Source organism: Rhinatrema bivittatum, chromosome 8 (assembly GCF_901001135.1).
Source record: "Rhinatrema bivittatum chromosome 8, aRhiBiv1.1, whole genome shotgun sequence".
Classification (NCBI taxonomy): Eukaryota; Metazoa; Chordata; class Amphibia; order Gymnophiona; family Rhinatrematidae; genus Rhinatrema; species Rhinatrema bivittatum.
In genome coordinates this window covers 79,570,602-79,586,003 of record NC_042622.1, presented here as the reverse complement: position 1 = coordinate 79,586,003, position 15,402 = coordinate 79,570,602, and the positions used below count along the sequence as shown (strand labels likewise).

Sequence of the window (15,402 nt, the reverse complement as noted above, 5' to 3'; positions counted from 1 at the left end):
TATAATACGCTAAAGACTTTCTCATAGTGTCAGCTTTTACTTGTTTTTATGATTATTCCCAATTACACTTAGGCTTACCATCATTTAAGAAGGGTATGAGCCCGATTTCCCCTAGAAGTATCTGAAGATGAAGCAGTATTACTAGCTATCATCTACCTTAATAATTAATACTTGCCATACACAGCTGTATTATCTCTTGGACATATGACTGCCACAAGTGAATTAGGACTGTCCATACAGTGAGGGTTTTCACTGCTACGGGTTGTTGTCATAATACTGGATAGCACTATAACTACCCTACAGAATTAGTATGATGTTTCAGACTTTTGCTATGCCTTTGCCTATCATGCATATGCCTTTGTATTTGATCTTCCATCACTGCAGCATATGACTAGAATATGTCTTATGCTTTGCAACACTTTTATAATTTATCCCACATCATGTATGCACAACACAGTATGAGTTCTTCTATTGATTCTTGTTTCTTCTATTCTATTGGTTCCTTTACTTTTCTGGTAAGGTGCATTGATTATATCCCTGCTTGTCATTTTAATGAATATTATCCTGGATAGTTGTTCACAACAACAGTATTCATTGAAAAGATTTGCCCAAGATATCTAGTATTATATGAGAAACATAGTACTTTCATACTGGTCTCTCTGTGTACTTATCTTTATATGTTATACCACTAGTATGTAATTACTTGACTCTGAAAGATAACATATGTGATTATGCTATTATGAAGTAGGGCCTTTTTATAATGCAGGTATCTGTATAGCTCCATTATAGAGCTAATAGCTACCTAGTGAAAATTAGTTTTGATGTTATTGTTTGATTAACTAGTGAATGCTTGTGGGAGTATCCTTCATATTAATTAGGAATCTAGAGGGACACACACCTATGCACTACACCTGATAAATACCAAGGTTAGTGGTTAGGACACACTTTTAAGTTCCTTTGTCATGGCTCATCATCGAAGATTGATTGATGTGACACCTGTCCATTAACGGTGTCCCATAGAGGGAAATGAAGAATATGATTGATCAGATACACAATATTAAGAGGAAAAATACCCAGACGCCTCTGCTGTACTGTGGCCTGTCAGAGGTGAATGAACTCTGAGTGCCTTTCTAAGCATGACTTGCAGAATATCCCTGAGATCGACCTACTGGCAGGCTCTATAATTACAGGCCAGAAAGGCTTCAATGACAATATCTGCACCACAATACAGGGAAACTTGTTTTGCAGGAAACCAGGATGCAGGCTTTTGTCTTGCAGATGCCTATTTCAACGGACAGGAGCCAGGTAAATGAAGATGCCCCTAAGGGTACAGTTTTAATTAAGTCCTGGCTCCAGAAAACGGAATTCATGCTGAGTTTCCTATTGAAACCACAGACTTGCTATGTGTTTACACAACAAAGAATATCAAGAGAAGAACAGAAGAACAAAGTGCATCAAAGTTAGGGTGATAAAGGAACTTTTATGGTGGGAGGATGAACAGGGTTAGAAGAATTCTTAGTTGAGGGAGGTCCTCACAAGCATTTCCTATACATGATAGATTGTCATGACAACAGCATAATGTATCTTTGTAAAGAAGTCTTTGGGCAGTCACGTCATTCATTCTGGAAGCTTCGGCAGTGCTGTAGTTTGATTATATAAGTCAGGGCATGTCATATATTCATGGAGATGCTAGTTATTACTGATAGAGGGCATTTATATCGCATCTCCCAGGAACACTTGTCTTGGACTCTCTTTTAAACAGCTGAATAAATTATATTTTAAAACCTCTTGCTGAGTAAGAAGTGTTCTTGTTGCCCTGGCTTTGAGTCCAGAAATTATAAACAATGTCTAGTTCTTCAAGGACTTGCGGAATGAGCGGGTTCAATTGATCCCTCTGAAAGAGTCGTAAAACCCATGGGTCATCCCCTTCCAGTAGTGGTAGCGGGTCATCCAAGTCTGGGTCAGGATGTTGAGGGAGGAGGGGGTCGGGGTTAGCTGGTTGGGGAACCACCCGCACTCGAGAGGGGCAAGGGATTCCTGGTTGTGAGCCCCCTGTGGTACCTGTCCCTGGGGGACCCGGAAGGATCAGGTACCTGAGCGAGATCTGGCAAATCCCCACTCCCTTGAAGCCTGGGGATTTTTGGGGAGGGGAAGCTGCTGTATCCTGGGAGAGCCTTGCCAAATACGCACTGTGCATGAGCAAAATGAATTCTGCTGAAAACGGCCCTGGGGGGCAGCAGGAGGGACCCCACTGACCTGTCCCACGATGGAATTATTAGGAGCAGAGCTCGTCGGCGTCAGAATTGGAGGGGGGGGGGCAAAGAACCGGAGTCATTGTTCAAATCGGGAGACGCAGGAGCAGGCAGCTCCGAAATCAAAATGGCTGCCCTTCCCTCTTCAGGATGGGATGGAGCCGACCTCCCAGAGGGAGGGTGCGCAGAAGCGCGCAAAATCGGATGTCCCCTCGATCTGGAGGATCCCTCCCCACCGGGGAGGCAGCTCGAGCAGAGGCCCTCACGGGAGAGTCGCCCAGATTCCCCACAGGCTGCACATCGCGTCGAACGCGGCATGGGAGAGTGAGAAATAACTCTCCTGGAGGCTGTCAGCAGCAGTATCTACAAAGGCTGTAGATAGAGAGATAGAGGAATGGCGCCTCTCTGTCTGCACGGTCCGAGGAAGCAACGTCTCAGGGTGGGCTGCTGTGACGGGAAGAGGTTGGAGCCACAAACATTCACCCAGAGACAGCTGTGAGAGATACTGAAAAAAGAAAGTACATAAATCAAAAACTTACCCCCAGTCCACAGACAGTGAAGAAACAATGGGAAACTGTCCCTATCAAGTTCTGCCTGCAAGTCCAGGGATGATTGGGAGAATAGTGAGAAATTTACTCTTTTTTTTTTTTTTTTTAAATTGATCCATACCAGACAAGTTAGAAATATAGACTGAAAATGTAATAAAGAATGCTGGGGAGCCGAAGGTGCCCCCTGCCATCTGCTGGAGTCAGAGAAAATACTGAAGGGACACAGAGGGCAGTCAAACCAATTAGGGGCCGTCCTTACAGTTTTTTGCTCTGACTCTATCTGCTGGAAGGGGGACACAACCCACTGTCTGGACTGATCCGGGTACATACAGGGAAATAAAAAAATTGTGGCTTGTGAAGGCGCAGTTATCCATGCGTACTAGAGGTCGTAGTGGACCTAATCACCGGTGTTGTGTGCCTGTCTGCAGAGCCAGTCATCTCTTTTGCTTGGGGTCTTGATGCAGAGGTTGGACTGATGCACACCTCCTAGCCAATGTTTCCTCCAAGCAATGACTAGATGTGTGCAAATTTTTTTGCGTGAGCACCATTTTTTTTAAACCTACAATTTTTGAGCACCAGTATTAGAATTGCATTTCTGTAAATAGCACAGAAAAAACTTTATGTGAGTGACTATAACACACGTTGAGCGATGCTCTGAAAATATATGCTCAGTTTAGAGGAACAATGCTCCTAGCACCATGTGGCTGCGATGGTGCACAGCAAGATCTGCTGCTCCCATGGAGAGTCATGTACACGCATTGCTTCTCCGGGGGGACGGGGGGGGGGGGGGGGGGGTGGGGGGGGAACGACAGCTTGGGTGACCTCTTGCATTAAAGTTAGGCATGTATAGAGTGTTGGAAGCTGCTGCTGAGTCCTTTCCTATCAGCGCAGAAATGGCAGTCAGCTTAGCTTCAGGGGAGGCAAGGAATTCCCCATCTCCATTGCCTCCTGTAGAGTTGTTGAGGGATTCAATGATGTTCTCCCTTGTTGGAAAAGGGTTTTCCAATTTTGAGGATTCACCTCCCTCCTGCTGGTTGAGGGGTTTTGGGGTTTTAGTTTAATGTTTGGTTATTATTATCTTGGCTTGGGTACAGGTCAATACTGAGAGACTGCAGGTAGCACACTAGGTTATATGGCAACACAAGTGGACTTCCTAATCAGGTGGGGCTCTGGACTAATCTGTGGTATTTGGATCATCCAGGAGAAGCTCCAAGATGAACAATTCTTCAACCAAAAAAGGAAAGCAGGAGCCTGGGGTTTTGGCTATACTTTTAGAACCATAACCGATGTCCAGTCTCCTGTGTAACCTGGAAGTTCCCCTAGACCAAGTTCTGAAAGTGCAAGCAGGGGTGCTCCATCACCCTTTCTCTCCCTCAGAGGATTCTTCCTTACAAGATCACTTCCTTCTGTCCTGTCTGGGAGGTGCTTGCATATGTTCAACTTGTATGCACTGATCTGGCATGGATGATAAAGATGATGAAATTTTAACTTTATTTTCTTTTTTTTTAATTCTGCCATATCAGTCCAGAACTCACTCAGGGAAGCCACAATAATCAAGGACTCAATCTGACAAGCTTAGAAAACTAGCAAGTACGTTGTTGCCTGAAGGAAGCTGGCCTAATTATGACCTTGGTGTAGGGATTATCTAATTTCTGGGTTAATGACCATGGAATGAAGTTTCTTGGTTGCGGTGCTGATTTGGAAACCAAAAACAAACAATTGCTTCGCTTGTCTTAACTTTGACATTTTTATTGAAGAGATGAAGGCTGCACCAGACCCTTAAGGAAGAGTAAAGTCAGTTTACCTGGACCAATCTGGCAGGACTAAAGAAAATGAAATTAACAGTCAAGTTTAAATTTCACCATTCCCTGAGAAATATTACTAAATGTTCTGCTATGGGACAGCACTACACAAATTATGTGGCAACACTTGGGGAAATGAACTATGGCAGAAGCTCCTGCTTAGCTGGTCTGGACTTAAACCTGGTCTCTTGAATCCACTGGTGGAATGCATTGGCATGTTGTGCAAACTCTTGACGTAGTTTGTCATTTTCCTCTTGTCTTCGCTGCTCCTTCTGCAGTTCCAACTCACGCTCCTGAGTAACCAGGAAGAATTTGCACATTACAAAAGCTGGCATGAATTTGGAATATATAGACTGAGAAATGACTATAGCTACTGTACAGAATAATGCCATGGAACAAGCCTCTAGCCTCACTAATGTTTTCATTGGTCAAACTATGCATATACTGTATTTTCCATTGTATAATCGCAATTTTTTTCAACGATTTCAGTGTCTGCAACATACACCGGTGCTACTTATATACTGTCACAAACTCTGCACAGCAAGGTTACAACACAGGCTGAGAGAAACAGGTGTGTCATACAAAGGTGTGACTTATCTACCAACTTTTTTGTCAAAATGGAAATTTATAGGGGGCGTGACATACACTGGTGCAATTTATACACCAGAAAATATGGTATTACATAGTACACCGATTTCACGGCAAATCTTCCAGGATCAGAGAAGAAGTCAGATTACAGTGGAGACTGAAATCTGATTTGTTTACCTTGATGATCTTTTGCAGGTTTCTCCAGGTTTCTTCCAACGCTTCCATCGTGAACCAGGTATATGGATTCGAGGCCACACGGTAACTCTTGATCTGGCGGTCCAGCTCTGCCAGCTGGTTGAAATCTGCTTGGGCAGAGCTGAGTGAGTTGCGAAAGGCATCATGTGCCTCACGTAGTGCCTTAATCTCCTCCAATGAGTTACAACGTACTGGATCAGTCAAATCCTCTTCTGCATTCTCAAACCAACTGTTAAAGGCAGATGCCTTTTTGGCAAATGTTAGGAACAAATCTTCAACCTTAAATACAAGAAAACAGTTTGTTTATACAATCAAATACAAGGAACATTTTAAACTAAACAGCACAGGAAACTTGATCACCATGAAGGGTTAGAGTCATACCATAGAGAGATTAAAGACAGACTAGCAACTAGTGCACAGATCTGGCTCTACAGAGCCCACAAGGCTGGATTGATTATTACAGCTGTTGCGGAAGGAGGGAGTTAAGAGTGTGGTTGAACTATTACATTGTCTAAAACCAGTTCAGTCCCTATATTTTATAGATAGTTGGAGCATACAATGTCCACATACACAGCCTATACAGAGTGTGAGCTTCAGTGGTTCACACAGCCAGATATACCATGAGAACATAAGAACATAAGAAAATGCCATACTGGGTCAGACCAAGGGTCCATCAAGCCCAGCATCCTGTTTCCAAAAGTGGCCAATCCAGGCCATAAGAACCTGGCAAGTACCCAAAAACTAAGTCTATTCCATGTAACCATTGCTAATGGCAGTGGCTATTCTCTAAGTGAACTTAATAGCAGGTAATGGACTTCTCCTCCAAGAACTTATCCAATCCTTTTTTAATCACAGCTATACTAACTGCACGAACCACATTCTCTGGCAACAAATTCCAGAGTTTAATTGTGCGTTGAGTAAAAAAGAACTTTCTCCGATTAGTTTTAAATGTGCCACATGCTAACTTCATGGAGTGCCCCCTAGTCTTTCTACTATCCGAAAGAGTAAATAACCGATTCACATCTACCCGTTCTAGACCTCTCATGATTTTAAACACCTCTATCATATCCCCCCTCAGTCGTCTCTTCTCCAAGCTGAAAAGTCCTAACCTCTTTAGTCTTTCCTCATAGGGGAGTTGTTCCATTCCCCTTATCATTTTGGTAGCCCTTCTCTGTACCTTCTCCATCACAATTATATCTTTTTTGAGATGCGGCGACCAGAATTGTACACAGTATTCAAGGTGCGGTCTCACCATGGAGCGATACAGAGGCATTATGACATTTTCCGTTTTATTCATCATTCCTTTTCTAATAATTCCCAACATTCTGTTTGCTTTTTTGACTGCCACAGCACACTGCACCGACGATTTCAATGTGTTATCCACTATGACACCTAGATCTCTTTCTTGGGTTGTAGCACCTAATATAGAACCCAACATTGTGTAATTATAGCATGGGTTATTTTTCCCTATATGCATCACCTTGCACTTATCCACATTAAATTTCATCTGCAATTTGGATGCCCAATTTTCCAGTCTCACAAGGTCTTCCTGCAATTTATCACAATCTGCTTGTGATTTAACTACTCTGAACAATTTTGTGTCATCTGCAAATTTGATTATCTCACTCGTATTTCTTTCCAGATCATTTATAAATATATTGAAAAGTAAGGGTCCCAATACAGATCCCTGAGGCACTCCACTGTCCACTCCCTTCCACTGAGAAAATTGCTCATTTAATCCTACTCTCTGTTTCCTGTCTTTTAGCCAGTTTGCAATCCACGAAAGGACATCGCCACCTATCCCATGACTTTTTACTTTTCCTAGAAGCCTCTCATGAGGAACTTTGTCAAACGCCTTCTGAAAATCCAATTATATTATATCTACCGGTTCACCTTTATCCACATGTTTATTAACTCCTTCAAAAAAGTGAAGCAGATTTGTGAGGCAAGACTTGCCCTAGGTAAAGCCATGCTGACTTTGTTCCATTAAACCATGTCTTTCTATATGTTCTGTGATTTTGATGTTTAGAACACTTTCCACTATTTTTCCTGGCACTGAAGTCCACTTATTCCATTTTGCTGGCAGCATCCATCCTTGCTCACCTTTCTGAAATGCTCCTGGGCTTCCAGTAACTTTTTCTTCCTGGTAGCCGAATTGGCCAACAATTGATTCCAGCGTTTCATTAGGGTGGCATGGCGAGCCTCAATTGCCTTAGATTGCACATGTTTAGCTGCCAGGAGTTGGTCTTTCAATGCAATGATGTTTGTAATCCCTTCCTGCTGAAAAGCCTGCAGACCAGCATCAAAAGTTTCCTGCAGCATAAAAAAAAAAAAAAAAATCAGTGCATGGCAGGTTGCAGATTTCCTTGCATTCTCACTGTTGGATGGAGTAGATGGCACTAACCTGTTTAGTGAGGAGTGTCTGCACGGAGGACAGATCCCGCCCATAGTCATCTGTTTTCAAACTATTTTCCTTTTCCCCTGAAAATTAAAGTATGGCATAAGAACATGAGCACCAGTGATTCTTCCTTCATGTCTATCTAATATTGACATGGTCAGAATACTGATTTCTGGATGCAGGCCTTGACGGTCTCAATGAAATTGAAATTTTGGTTTACCTTTTCAGTTTCTTCCATTCTGATAACTGTCCCACCAATATAAACCACAGTGATTTCATTACTCAAGATCAATTATTGTCACAAGTTTTAGTGCTAATTAAGTCTTTCAGGTCATGGAACCATCTGCTCTCTGCTTCCATTTTCTAAGCCAATTACTCCTTGCAAAACACTAATTCAGAGATTAGCAACAAATTTTGAGGCACACTACATTGAATGTTCAAGGGGGACTGGTCCTAAAAACCTGATCAGTTGGCAGCTTTAGAAGGCTGGGAGTGAATACCACTGATTTAGGAAATTAATACATCAGCCCAACCCAAGACATCGATATACCATCTCCGATCCTAGTAACCTAAGACTCTACTACTACAATCTTCCTCCATACTCTACAGTTTCAAGTCCATGACACTGCCCCTTCCCATCCTGAACTCACTGATCTAGGATGCCACCACATCATCCTTACATTCCCACCAATCCAGGCCACTACACCACTCCTACATCCCCCACTCACCGATCCAGGACTCCACCACATCAGCCTTCCAGTTAAACTGCAAGAATGCAGAGTTCTCATCCAGTTTCGCCTTCCTCTGAGCTGCTGCCTTCTCCAGCTCAGTCACTTTTCCCCTGAGTCCCTGTATCTTGGCCATAATATTCTCTTCGTGGTGATTATTCTGATCAGAGAAAACATTCCAGTTCAGCAGCAAATTTAACATCTCCCCAAATCCAGAACCTCAATGTGGGAATCAGTACAGCAAGCATTGATCCCATCCCCCCCAAAAAATCTGCTGTACATGGTTTAGCCATCAGGTAATGACATTTCACAAGTCTGTTTCACTGCTGTGAGTGGAAGATGTGTCCTCTTATCTGGGTAAGTGAAATGCTGGTGGATTAGTACCCCCAACTATATAAGCTAGTTTGCTTACCGTAAACGGTGTTTTCCATAGATAGCAGGGAATTTAGCCATGCATCGTGGGTGATGTCATCTGTGATATCACGAGGCGGAGCTTACTCTCTTAGCTCAAAGAGCTTTGAAGTGCGCATGATCTCTGCTTCCTGCGCTCCTCGAGCCTTTCCTCGGTTTTCCAAGCTAAGCGCTGGTGTAGGTGTTGACATGAAAGGTTGGCTGTCCAGGGAGGCAGAAGGGAATGCATGGCTAAATTCCATGCTATTTACGGAAAACACTGTTTATGGTAAACAAACTTGATTTTTTCAGTCGATAAGAAGGGCATTTAGACATGCATCGTGGGAGTCCCAAGCTCATAGGTTGCAAAGTTGATAGTGAACATTAAATTCTCTCTCTTTTTTTTTTTTTTTGCAGATAGCCATCAAGGTTTTGAAAGAGTTTGTAGAATTGCAGATCCCAATGAGGAATCTAAAGCAGATTGGTGATCAAGGCAGTAGTGTGAAGTAAAGGTGTGAATGGAAGACCAGGTGGCTGCCCTGCAAATGTCTTGGATAGACACCCCCTGGATATGCGCTATGGAAGCTGCCGTTGCTCTGATTTGGTGAGCCTTAATCAGAGCGGTAAGAGGCATTGACTTTTTGGAGTAGCAATATTGTATGCAAGTGGTAAGCCAATTAGAAAGTGTTCTTTTTGACACTGGTTGTCCCGGGTTGTAGGAAATAAACAATTGAGAGGAATGCCTGATTAGGTCAGTCCTGTTTTTGCAATAGGCTAAAGCTCTCTTACAGTCCAAGGTATGAAGAAGCCTTTGTCAGTCATCAGAATATGGTTTTGGGCAAAAAACTGGTAAGGAGATTGTTTCGTTTAAATGAAAGGCGGATACCACCTTTGGTAGAAAAGAAGAATGAGTTCGTAGTAAAACCTTATCATGGTGAAACTGTAGATATGGAAAATTGACTATCAGTGCCTGTAGTTCACTTACTCTTCTTGCTGAAGTGACAGCTACTAAGAAAAGAACTTTCCAGGTTAGGAATTTCAGCAAAGAGGTGGACATGGGTTCAAAGGAAGGATTCATTAATGCTTCGAGGATTAGATTAATGTCCCATGGAACTATTGGTTTTTTAATGGGCAGGTGCAGGTGAAGTACGCCCTTCATAAATTTGGAAATTAAAAGGATGAGAAGAGATGGAGCAGCCGTTATCCGTGACATAAGCTGCTATAGCACTGAGGTGAACTCTGATGGATGTTACTGCTAGTCCTGAAAGGGACAAGTTGTGCAGATAGGTTAATAGTGTCTTTGGAGGACAAGAAAAGGGGTCAGTGCTTTGAATGTTGCACCAATTCGAATATCTCCTCCATTTGAAAGCATAATTCTTTCTGGTGAAAGGCTTTCTTGATGCAATAAGAACCTACGTTATGTCTGGGGAGAGATTCAGTGAGTCTAATATTTGCTGTTCAATCTCCACGTCATCAAGTAAAGGGAGGACTGCATGGGGTGAATCAGACTCCCTCCATCCTGTGAAAGGAGAAACGGGTCTTTAGGTAGAAGTATTGGAGGATTGATTGAAAGATGAAGAAGATATGCATACTATGGTTGCCTCAGCCATGCAGGAGCTATGAGGATTAAATTCGCTCTGTCCGCTATACATTTTTGGATTGTGCGTGAGATTAGTGGTATGGGAGGAAAGGCGTATATAAGGCTGGTTCCCCACAAAATCAGGAAAGCATCCTGCGACGTCATGTGTATGCTGGGAAGAAGAGCGCAAAACTTCTGTACTTTCCGATTTTCTTCTGATGCAAACAGGTTTATCTCTGGGGTACCCCAATTTGCGAAGATCTTGTCTGCTTCTGCTTGCTTCAGTGACCACTTGTGTAGGTGGAAAACTCTGCTGAGTTTGTCTGCTCTTGTGTTTGCAAGGCCGATAGGTAGGATGCTTGAAGGAAGATCTGATTGTGTTCCATCCATTCCCATATCTAAACTGCTTCCTTGCAAAGTATCAAGGAACCGGATCCTCCTTGTTTGTTTGTATAGAACATCGCTACCTGATTGTCTGTATGAATCATAACTGACTTTTCCTGTATCCATGACTGGAATGCTATTAGGGGAGTTTTTTTATTGCCCTGAGCTCTAACAAATTTATTTGGAGACATTGTTCGGTTTTTGTCCATAGTCCCCGAGTTTCTAAATGTAGGAGATGGGCTCCCCATCCCTTTGTTGATGCATCTGTTGTGATAATTAACTGATGAGGGGGATGCTGGAGTTGACTTCCTTCGCTTAAGAGGGAAGGGCAACGCCACAATCTGATATCCTCTCTCATGGAATCTGTAACTCGTATTTTGTGAGACATTTGTTGAGTCACCTGGCTCCTTTGAGATTTTAGACCCCACTGGAGGCGTCGTTATGTGGAGACAAGTGTTTTGGACCACATGAATCACTGCGGCCATACGTCCTAATAGTACCAATATGTGACTAACAGGAACCACCTTCCAACATAGTAGAGAATGAAAAAGGATGCGTAAGGTTTGGATTCTGTCTGGAGGTAGAAAGGCTCTGGAAAGTGGGGTTCAAATAATGGCTCCTATGAATTGAATGTTTTGGGAGGGATGGAGCTGGGATTTTTCATAGTTTATTATCCAACCCAAGCTTTCCAGACAGAGGAGTGTTTGTTCTACTTGGAGTTTTAGAAGTTGTGCATTGGAAGATACAATTAGCCAATCGTCTGAGAAAGGAAAAATGTTAATCCCTTGTTTGCATAAGTGTGCCACAACAGCAAGACATTTTGTGAAGACTCTTGGGGCAGAGGAGAGACCAAAGGGAAGTACCTTCTTTTGGTATGATGATTTGCAACCTGAAAACAGAGGTAATGCCAGAAATCCTTGTGAATAGGAATGAGAGTGTAAGCGTCTTTTAGATCTAGCGAGCATATCCAGTTGTTTACTTGAAGAAACAGGAGGACTGTTTTGAGAGAGGTCATTTTGAATTTTTCCTTTACGAGATGTTTGTTGAGTGCTCGAAGATCCAAGATGGGGCGCAGGCCTCCTGATTTTTTGGGAATGAGGAAGTATTGGGAATAGAAACAGTTTTCCCTGTGAGTGGAAGGCACCGGCTGGATCGCCTTTTGGTGAAAGAGAAGTGTTATTTCCTTCATGAGAGAGGGAATCTGAATTTGAGGAGACTTGGGACGAATGAGATGGGGGAGTGTTGGAAAAGAGCTGAATCATAGCCTGTAGCCTTGCGAGACTATACTCAATACCCATTGGTCCATGGTGATGTTGGACCATTGGGGATGAAATAAGGATAGTCTCCCCCCTACATGATCTGCTGTTGTGGCAAGTGCGTCTAAAAAGATTGCTTAGGTGGTTGTTGAGAAGATTGAGGTTTTTGTTGTTTCTATGATCTCTGACATGGTCTTTGACCTTGCATTTGCGATTGAAGTCTTTGTTGCTGGGAAGGTTGTGCCTATAATTGGATTTGTAGGGTTAATAATACCTGTAGAGTATTCTATAGTAGTACCCTCTTTTATATTGGTTGAAGTAGCGCCTGGATGTGGAAGGCTTGTCCAAAGGAGATGCTAAAGACTGGACTGCAATGTTTTGTTCCTTAATTAAGGAAGCGGTTTCCCTGAGCTTTTCCCCGAAGAGATTGTCTGGTCTACATGGTAAATTTGCTAGTCTGTCATGAACATCGTCTCTTATGCTGTTAGCACGGAGCCATGCCAGACATCTGGCAGAGACTGAAGTTGCTGATGACCTAGCAGATGTATCGAACGCTTCATACACTGTTCTTAATAAGTGGCGTAAGCCTTCTTGTAGGTCCAGGAAAGGCTGAGGCAGTGGAGTATCCCCATGCGAGGTGATTAGCAAGGGTTGAAGCTGCTGAGTATAGATGAATAAATATTGGATGATATAAAACTGATGTTAGTTAATGCGAGAATTTAGCATTGAGTTTTGATAAATCTTCTTAGTGAAGTCATCCAAAAGTTATCATCCTTTCCTGGAGGAGTATTACAGTAAAATCTATGGCCCTTTTCACTGCCGATTCTACCACTACCAAATTGTGAGGAATCTGCACATTCGCGTAGTAGGAAGTTTTCTGCATCCTATATTTTAAATCTAGTTTTCTAGAGGTGGGCGTTAGAAGATGTGGAGAATCCCAAGCCTTGTCCATAAGGCCCTCCAAAATTTGATGAGGAGGTAGAGCAATCGGCTCAGCCGGAACATCCAATATTTGAAGAATGCCCATTACCTCAGATCTCGGGTCTGGTACTTTCCAAGTTTCTATATTAAGTGCTAATCCTAGCTTTTCAGGGAATTTAGCATATGTAAGATCCTCCAGTGGTGAAGTAGGCTGGGGGTGATCCTGTGGAGGGTCTGACGGGATACCAGTCGAACTTCCTGGAGATGACAGCGAAGAGAGATTCTGGGAGGTGGTATGTATGGAAGATGCAGAAGAATTAGAGTGTCGTGGAGACGTTAGACCTTGAGGTGAAGAAGGGGAGACATGTGGTGACGCAGGATGTTGTGGATCCGGCAAAGTGGGGTTGGGATCTGATGGTAATCCCTGAAAAAAATTTTGTAACAGCGAAGTGATTTGAGACATTGTCTCCTGGGCCGACGGGCGTTGAGGCTGAGCAAGTATTTTGTCAGATTTTTTAGACCGTTTAATAAGGGTCTTAGGTAGTGTTAGTTGAGGAGATTTCGGTCTCTAGTGGTGAGGAAGAGAGATAATATCCGGTGATGAGTCCCAGCTTCCTGTTGGTTCGTCAATCATAATATCAGAAAATACTGATGAAGGGGAGTGGTGACTCCTGTGTGGAGATGTAGGCTGTTGAATAGTAGATCTGGAAGAAGATGGTGCACCAGACAGTGGTGTAATGTGTTTTGTCTTTGATGTCGACTTACATGGTTTATCCTGTGGTCTAGGCTTTGAAACAGGCTTCTCTGGTTGAGAATGAGCTTTCTTATGTTTATGAGTCAGGTGCGTCGTAATTTTCTTCGATGCATCGTAGACATCGACACTGTTAAAGGTATCGACGATTGCGTCGTACGAGGTGGAGCAGATGGAATAGACGCTGATTTTGATCACGCATGCGTCTGGTTCGGCGCGGCGCTCGACGGACGACGCATGGACACAGACGTAGTTTTTAAGCGCACGGCCATCCGAAGCCAAATGCGCGCATCATGGAGTCTCGGACCGGGGCTTTTGCTTGCCCGGGGAGGACTTTGTCGATCTTTTATCAGCTGGAGAGGGGGCATATGAGTGCTTCAACTTTTCCATTTTCTCAGCCCTTTGTCGTCTCACCCACGGGGACATTCTGCCGCAGTCCTTACATGCAGCCTGGTCATGGTGGGGCCTGAGGCATAAATAATAATTATGCCCGTCAGTCACCGACATGATTTTCCCACATGAACAATATTTGAAGCCTGGGCTCTTTGGCACTGTCGTTTTCGTCTTTTCTTTAACACTGAAGTTTTTGTCGTCTGAGGAGTTGAAGAGAGAGTAACTCAACACGTCCGTGAAGAACCGCGGAAAACAAAAACTGAGGAGAGGCTCGAGGAGCACTGGAAGCCGAGATCATGCACACTTCAACGCTCTTCGAACTAAGGAAGTAAGCTCCGCCTCGTGACAGCACAGATGACATCACCCACAATGCATGGCTAAATGCCCTGCTTATCGACGGAAAGCGTAAGGTGAAATATTTCATGGAATTATAGTATCTTGGCAATACTGTTATACTTTTAACTCAAGGTGTTCAAGAGCTTGTAAACCAGCCACAAACCCCAGAACAATGCAGGTCCCTCAGTATCCATTTACCTTCTTAATGAGAGCCTCTCCATTAGCACAAACGTCATTCACTCTGTCCTTGTGCACAGTGAAGTCTGTTTCAAAAGCTTCATGTTTCTTCAGCAAACCCTGAAAAGCACAAGATGTCCAACAATTAGTATGTTTCCTGCAATAATCCTACTCAGTGCTATAAGAAAATGCACCAGAGTGCTTTCTACACACTGTGTGGAAACAAATTCTGGCCATACTGAGCTGCCCCATCCTAGCCCCACCTTTTACAGCTTCCATAAATTTGAGATCTAAGACCCACAAAAGACTTTTATATCATTCATTCTGTGGGTTCTGGCGTGCAGAGGGCAGGAAGTGTACCTGAATAGCAGCCAAGGTGTCCCCATAGTCCTCGCTGGCTACTAGCGTCATTTTCTCATTAATCCATGCTTCTTCCTCCTCTACATTTGCTACAAACTGCTGATATTCGAGAGATTCCTCCAGTCGCTGCCCGCTATAGTGGAAAGCAAAGACAAAGTCAGATCCTTCACTTACAATTTCTAACATACACCACTACAGAAAGTTTTTCTATCTGCTGGCCAGATAAAACTGATATGCTCCTTCTCCTTCAAGACTTATCATAGAAGAATGCTATTTACAGCCTATTATGATTACCATATTCTTTTTAACAGTTTTAGATGTCTTGTGTACCTCAAGGACTACAA

General features: G+C 43.2%; 1 protein-coding gene across 9 annotated transcripts in view; it reads right to left on the bottom strand.

The window, feature by feature from the left end:
• SPTAN1 (spectrin alpha, non-erythrocytic 1) overlaps nucleotides 1-15,402 on the bottom strand; it is a 457,019-nt gene that overhangs the window by 43,822 nt on the left and 397,795 nt on the right. For all 9 annotated transcript variants that reach the window (XM_029611329.1, XM_029611328.1, XM_029611326.1 and 6 more), the window contains 7 exons: nucleotides 15,059-15,191; nucleotides 14,720-14,818; nucleotides 8,512-8,671; nucleotides 7,790-7,866; nucleotides 7,489-7,698; nucleotides 5,368-5,664; nucleotides 4,783-4,895 (listed from right to left, as the gene is read on the bottom strand). In XM_029611329.1, coding sequence (XP_029467189.1) covers nucleotides 4,783-4,895; nucleotides 5,368-5,664; nucleotides 7,489-7,698; nucleotides 7,790-7,866; nucleotides 8,512-8,671; nucleotides 14,720-14,818; nucleotides 15,059-15,191 — 1,089 coding nt within the window. The remainder of the gene's footprint in view (nucleotides 1-4,782; nucleotides 4,896-5,367; nucleotides 5,665-7,488; nucleotides 7,699-7,789; nucleotides 7,867-8,511; nucleotides 8,672-14,719; nucleotides 14,819-15,058; nucleotides 15,192-15,402) is intronic.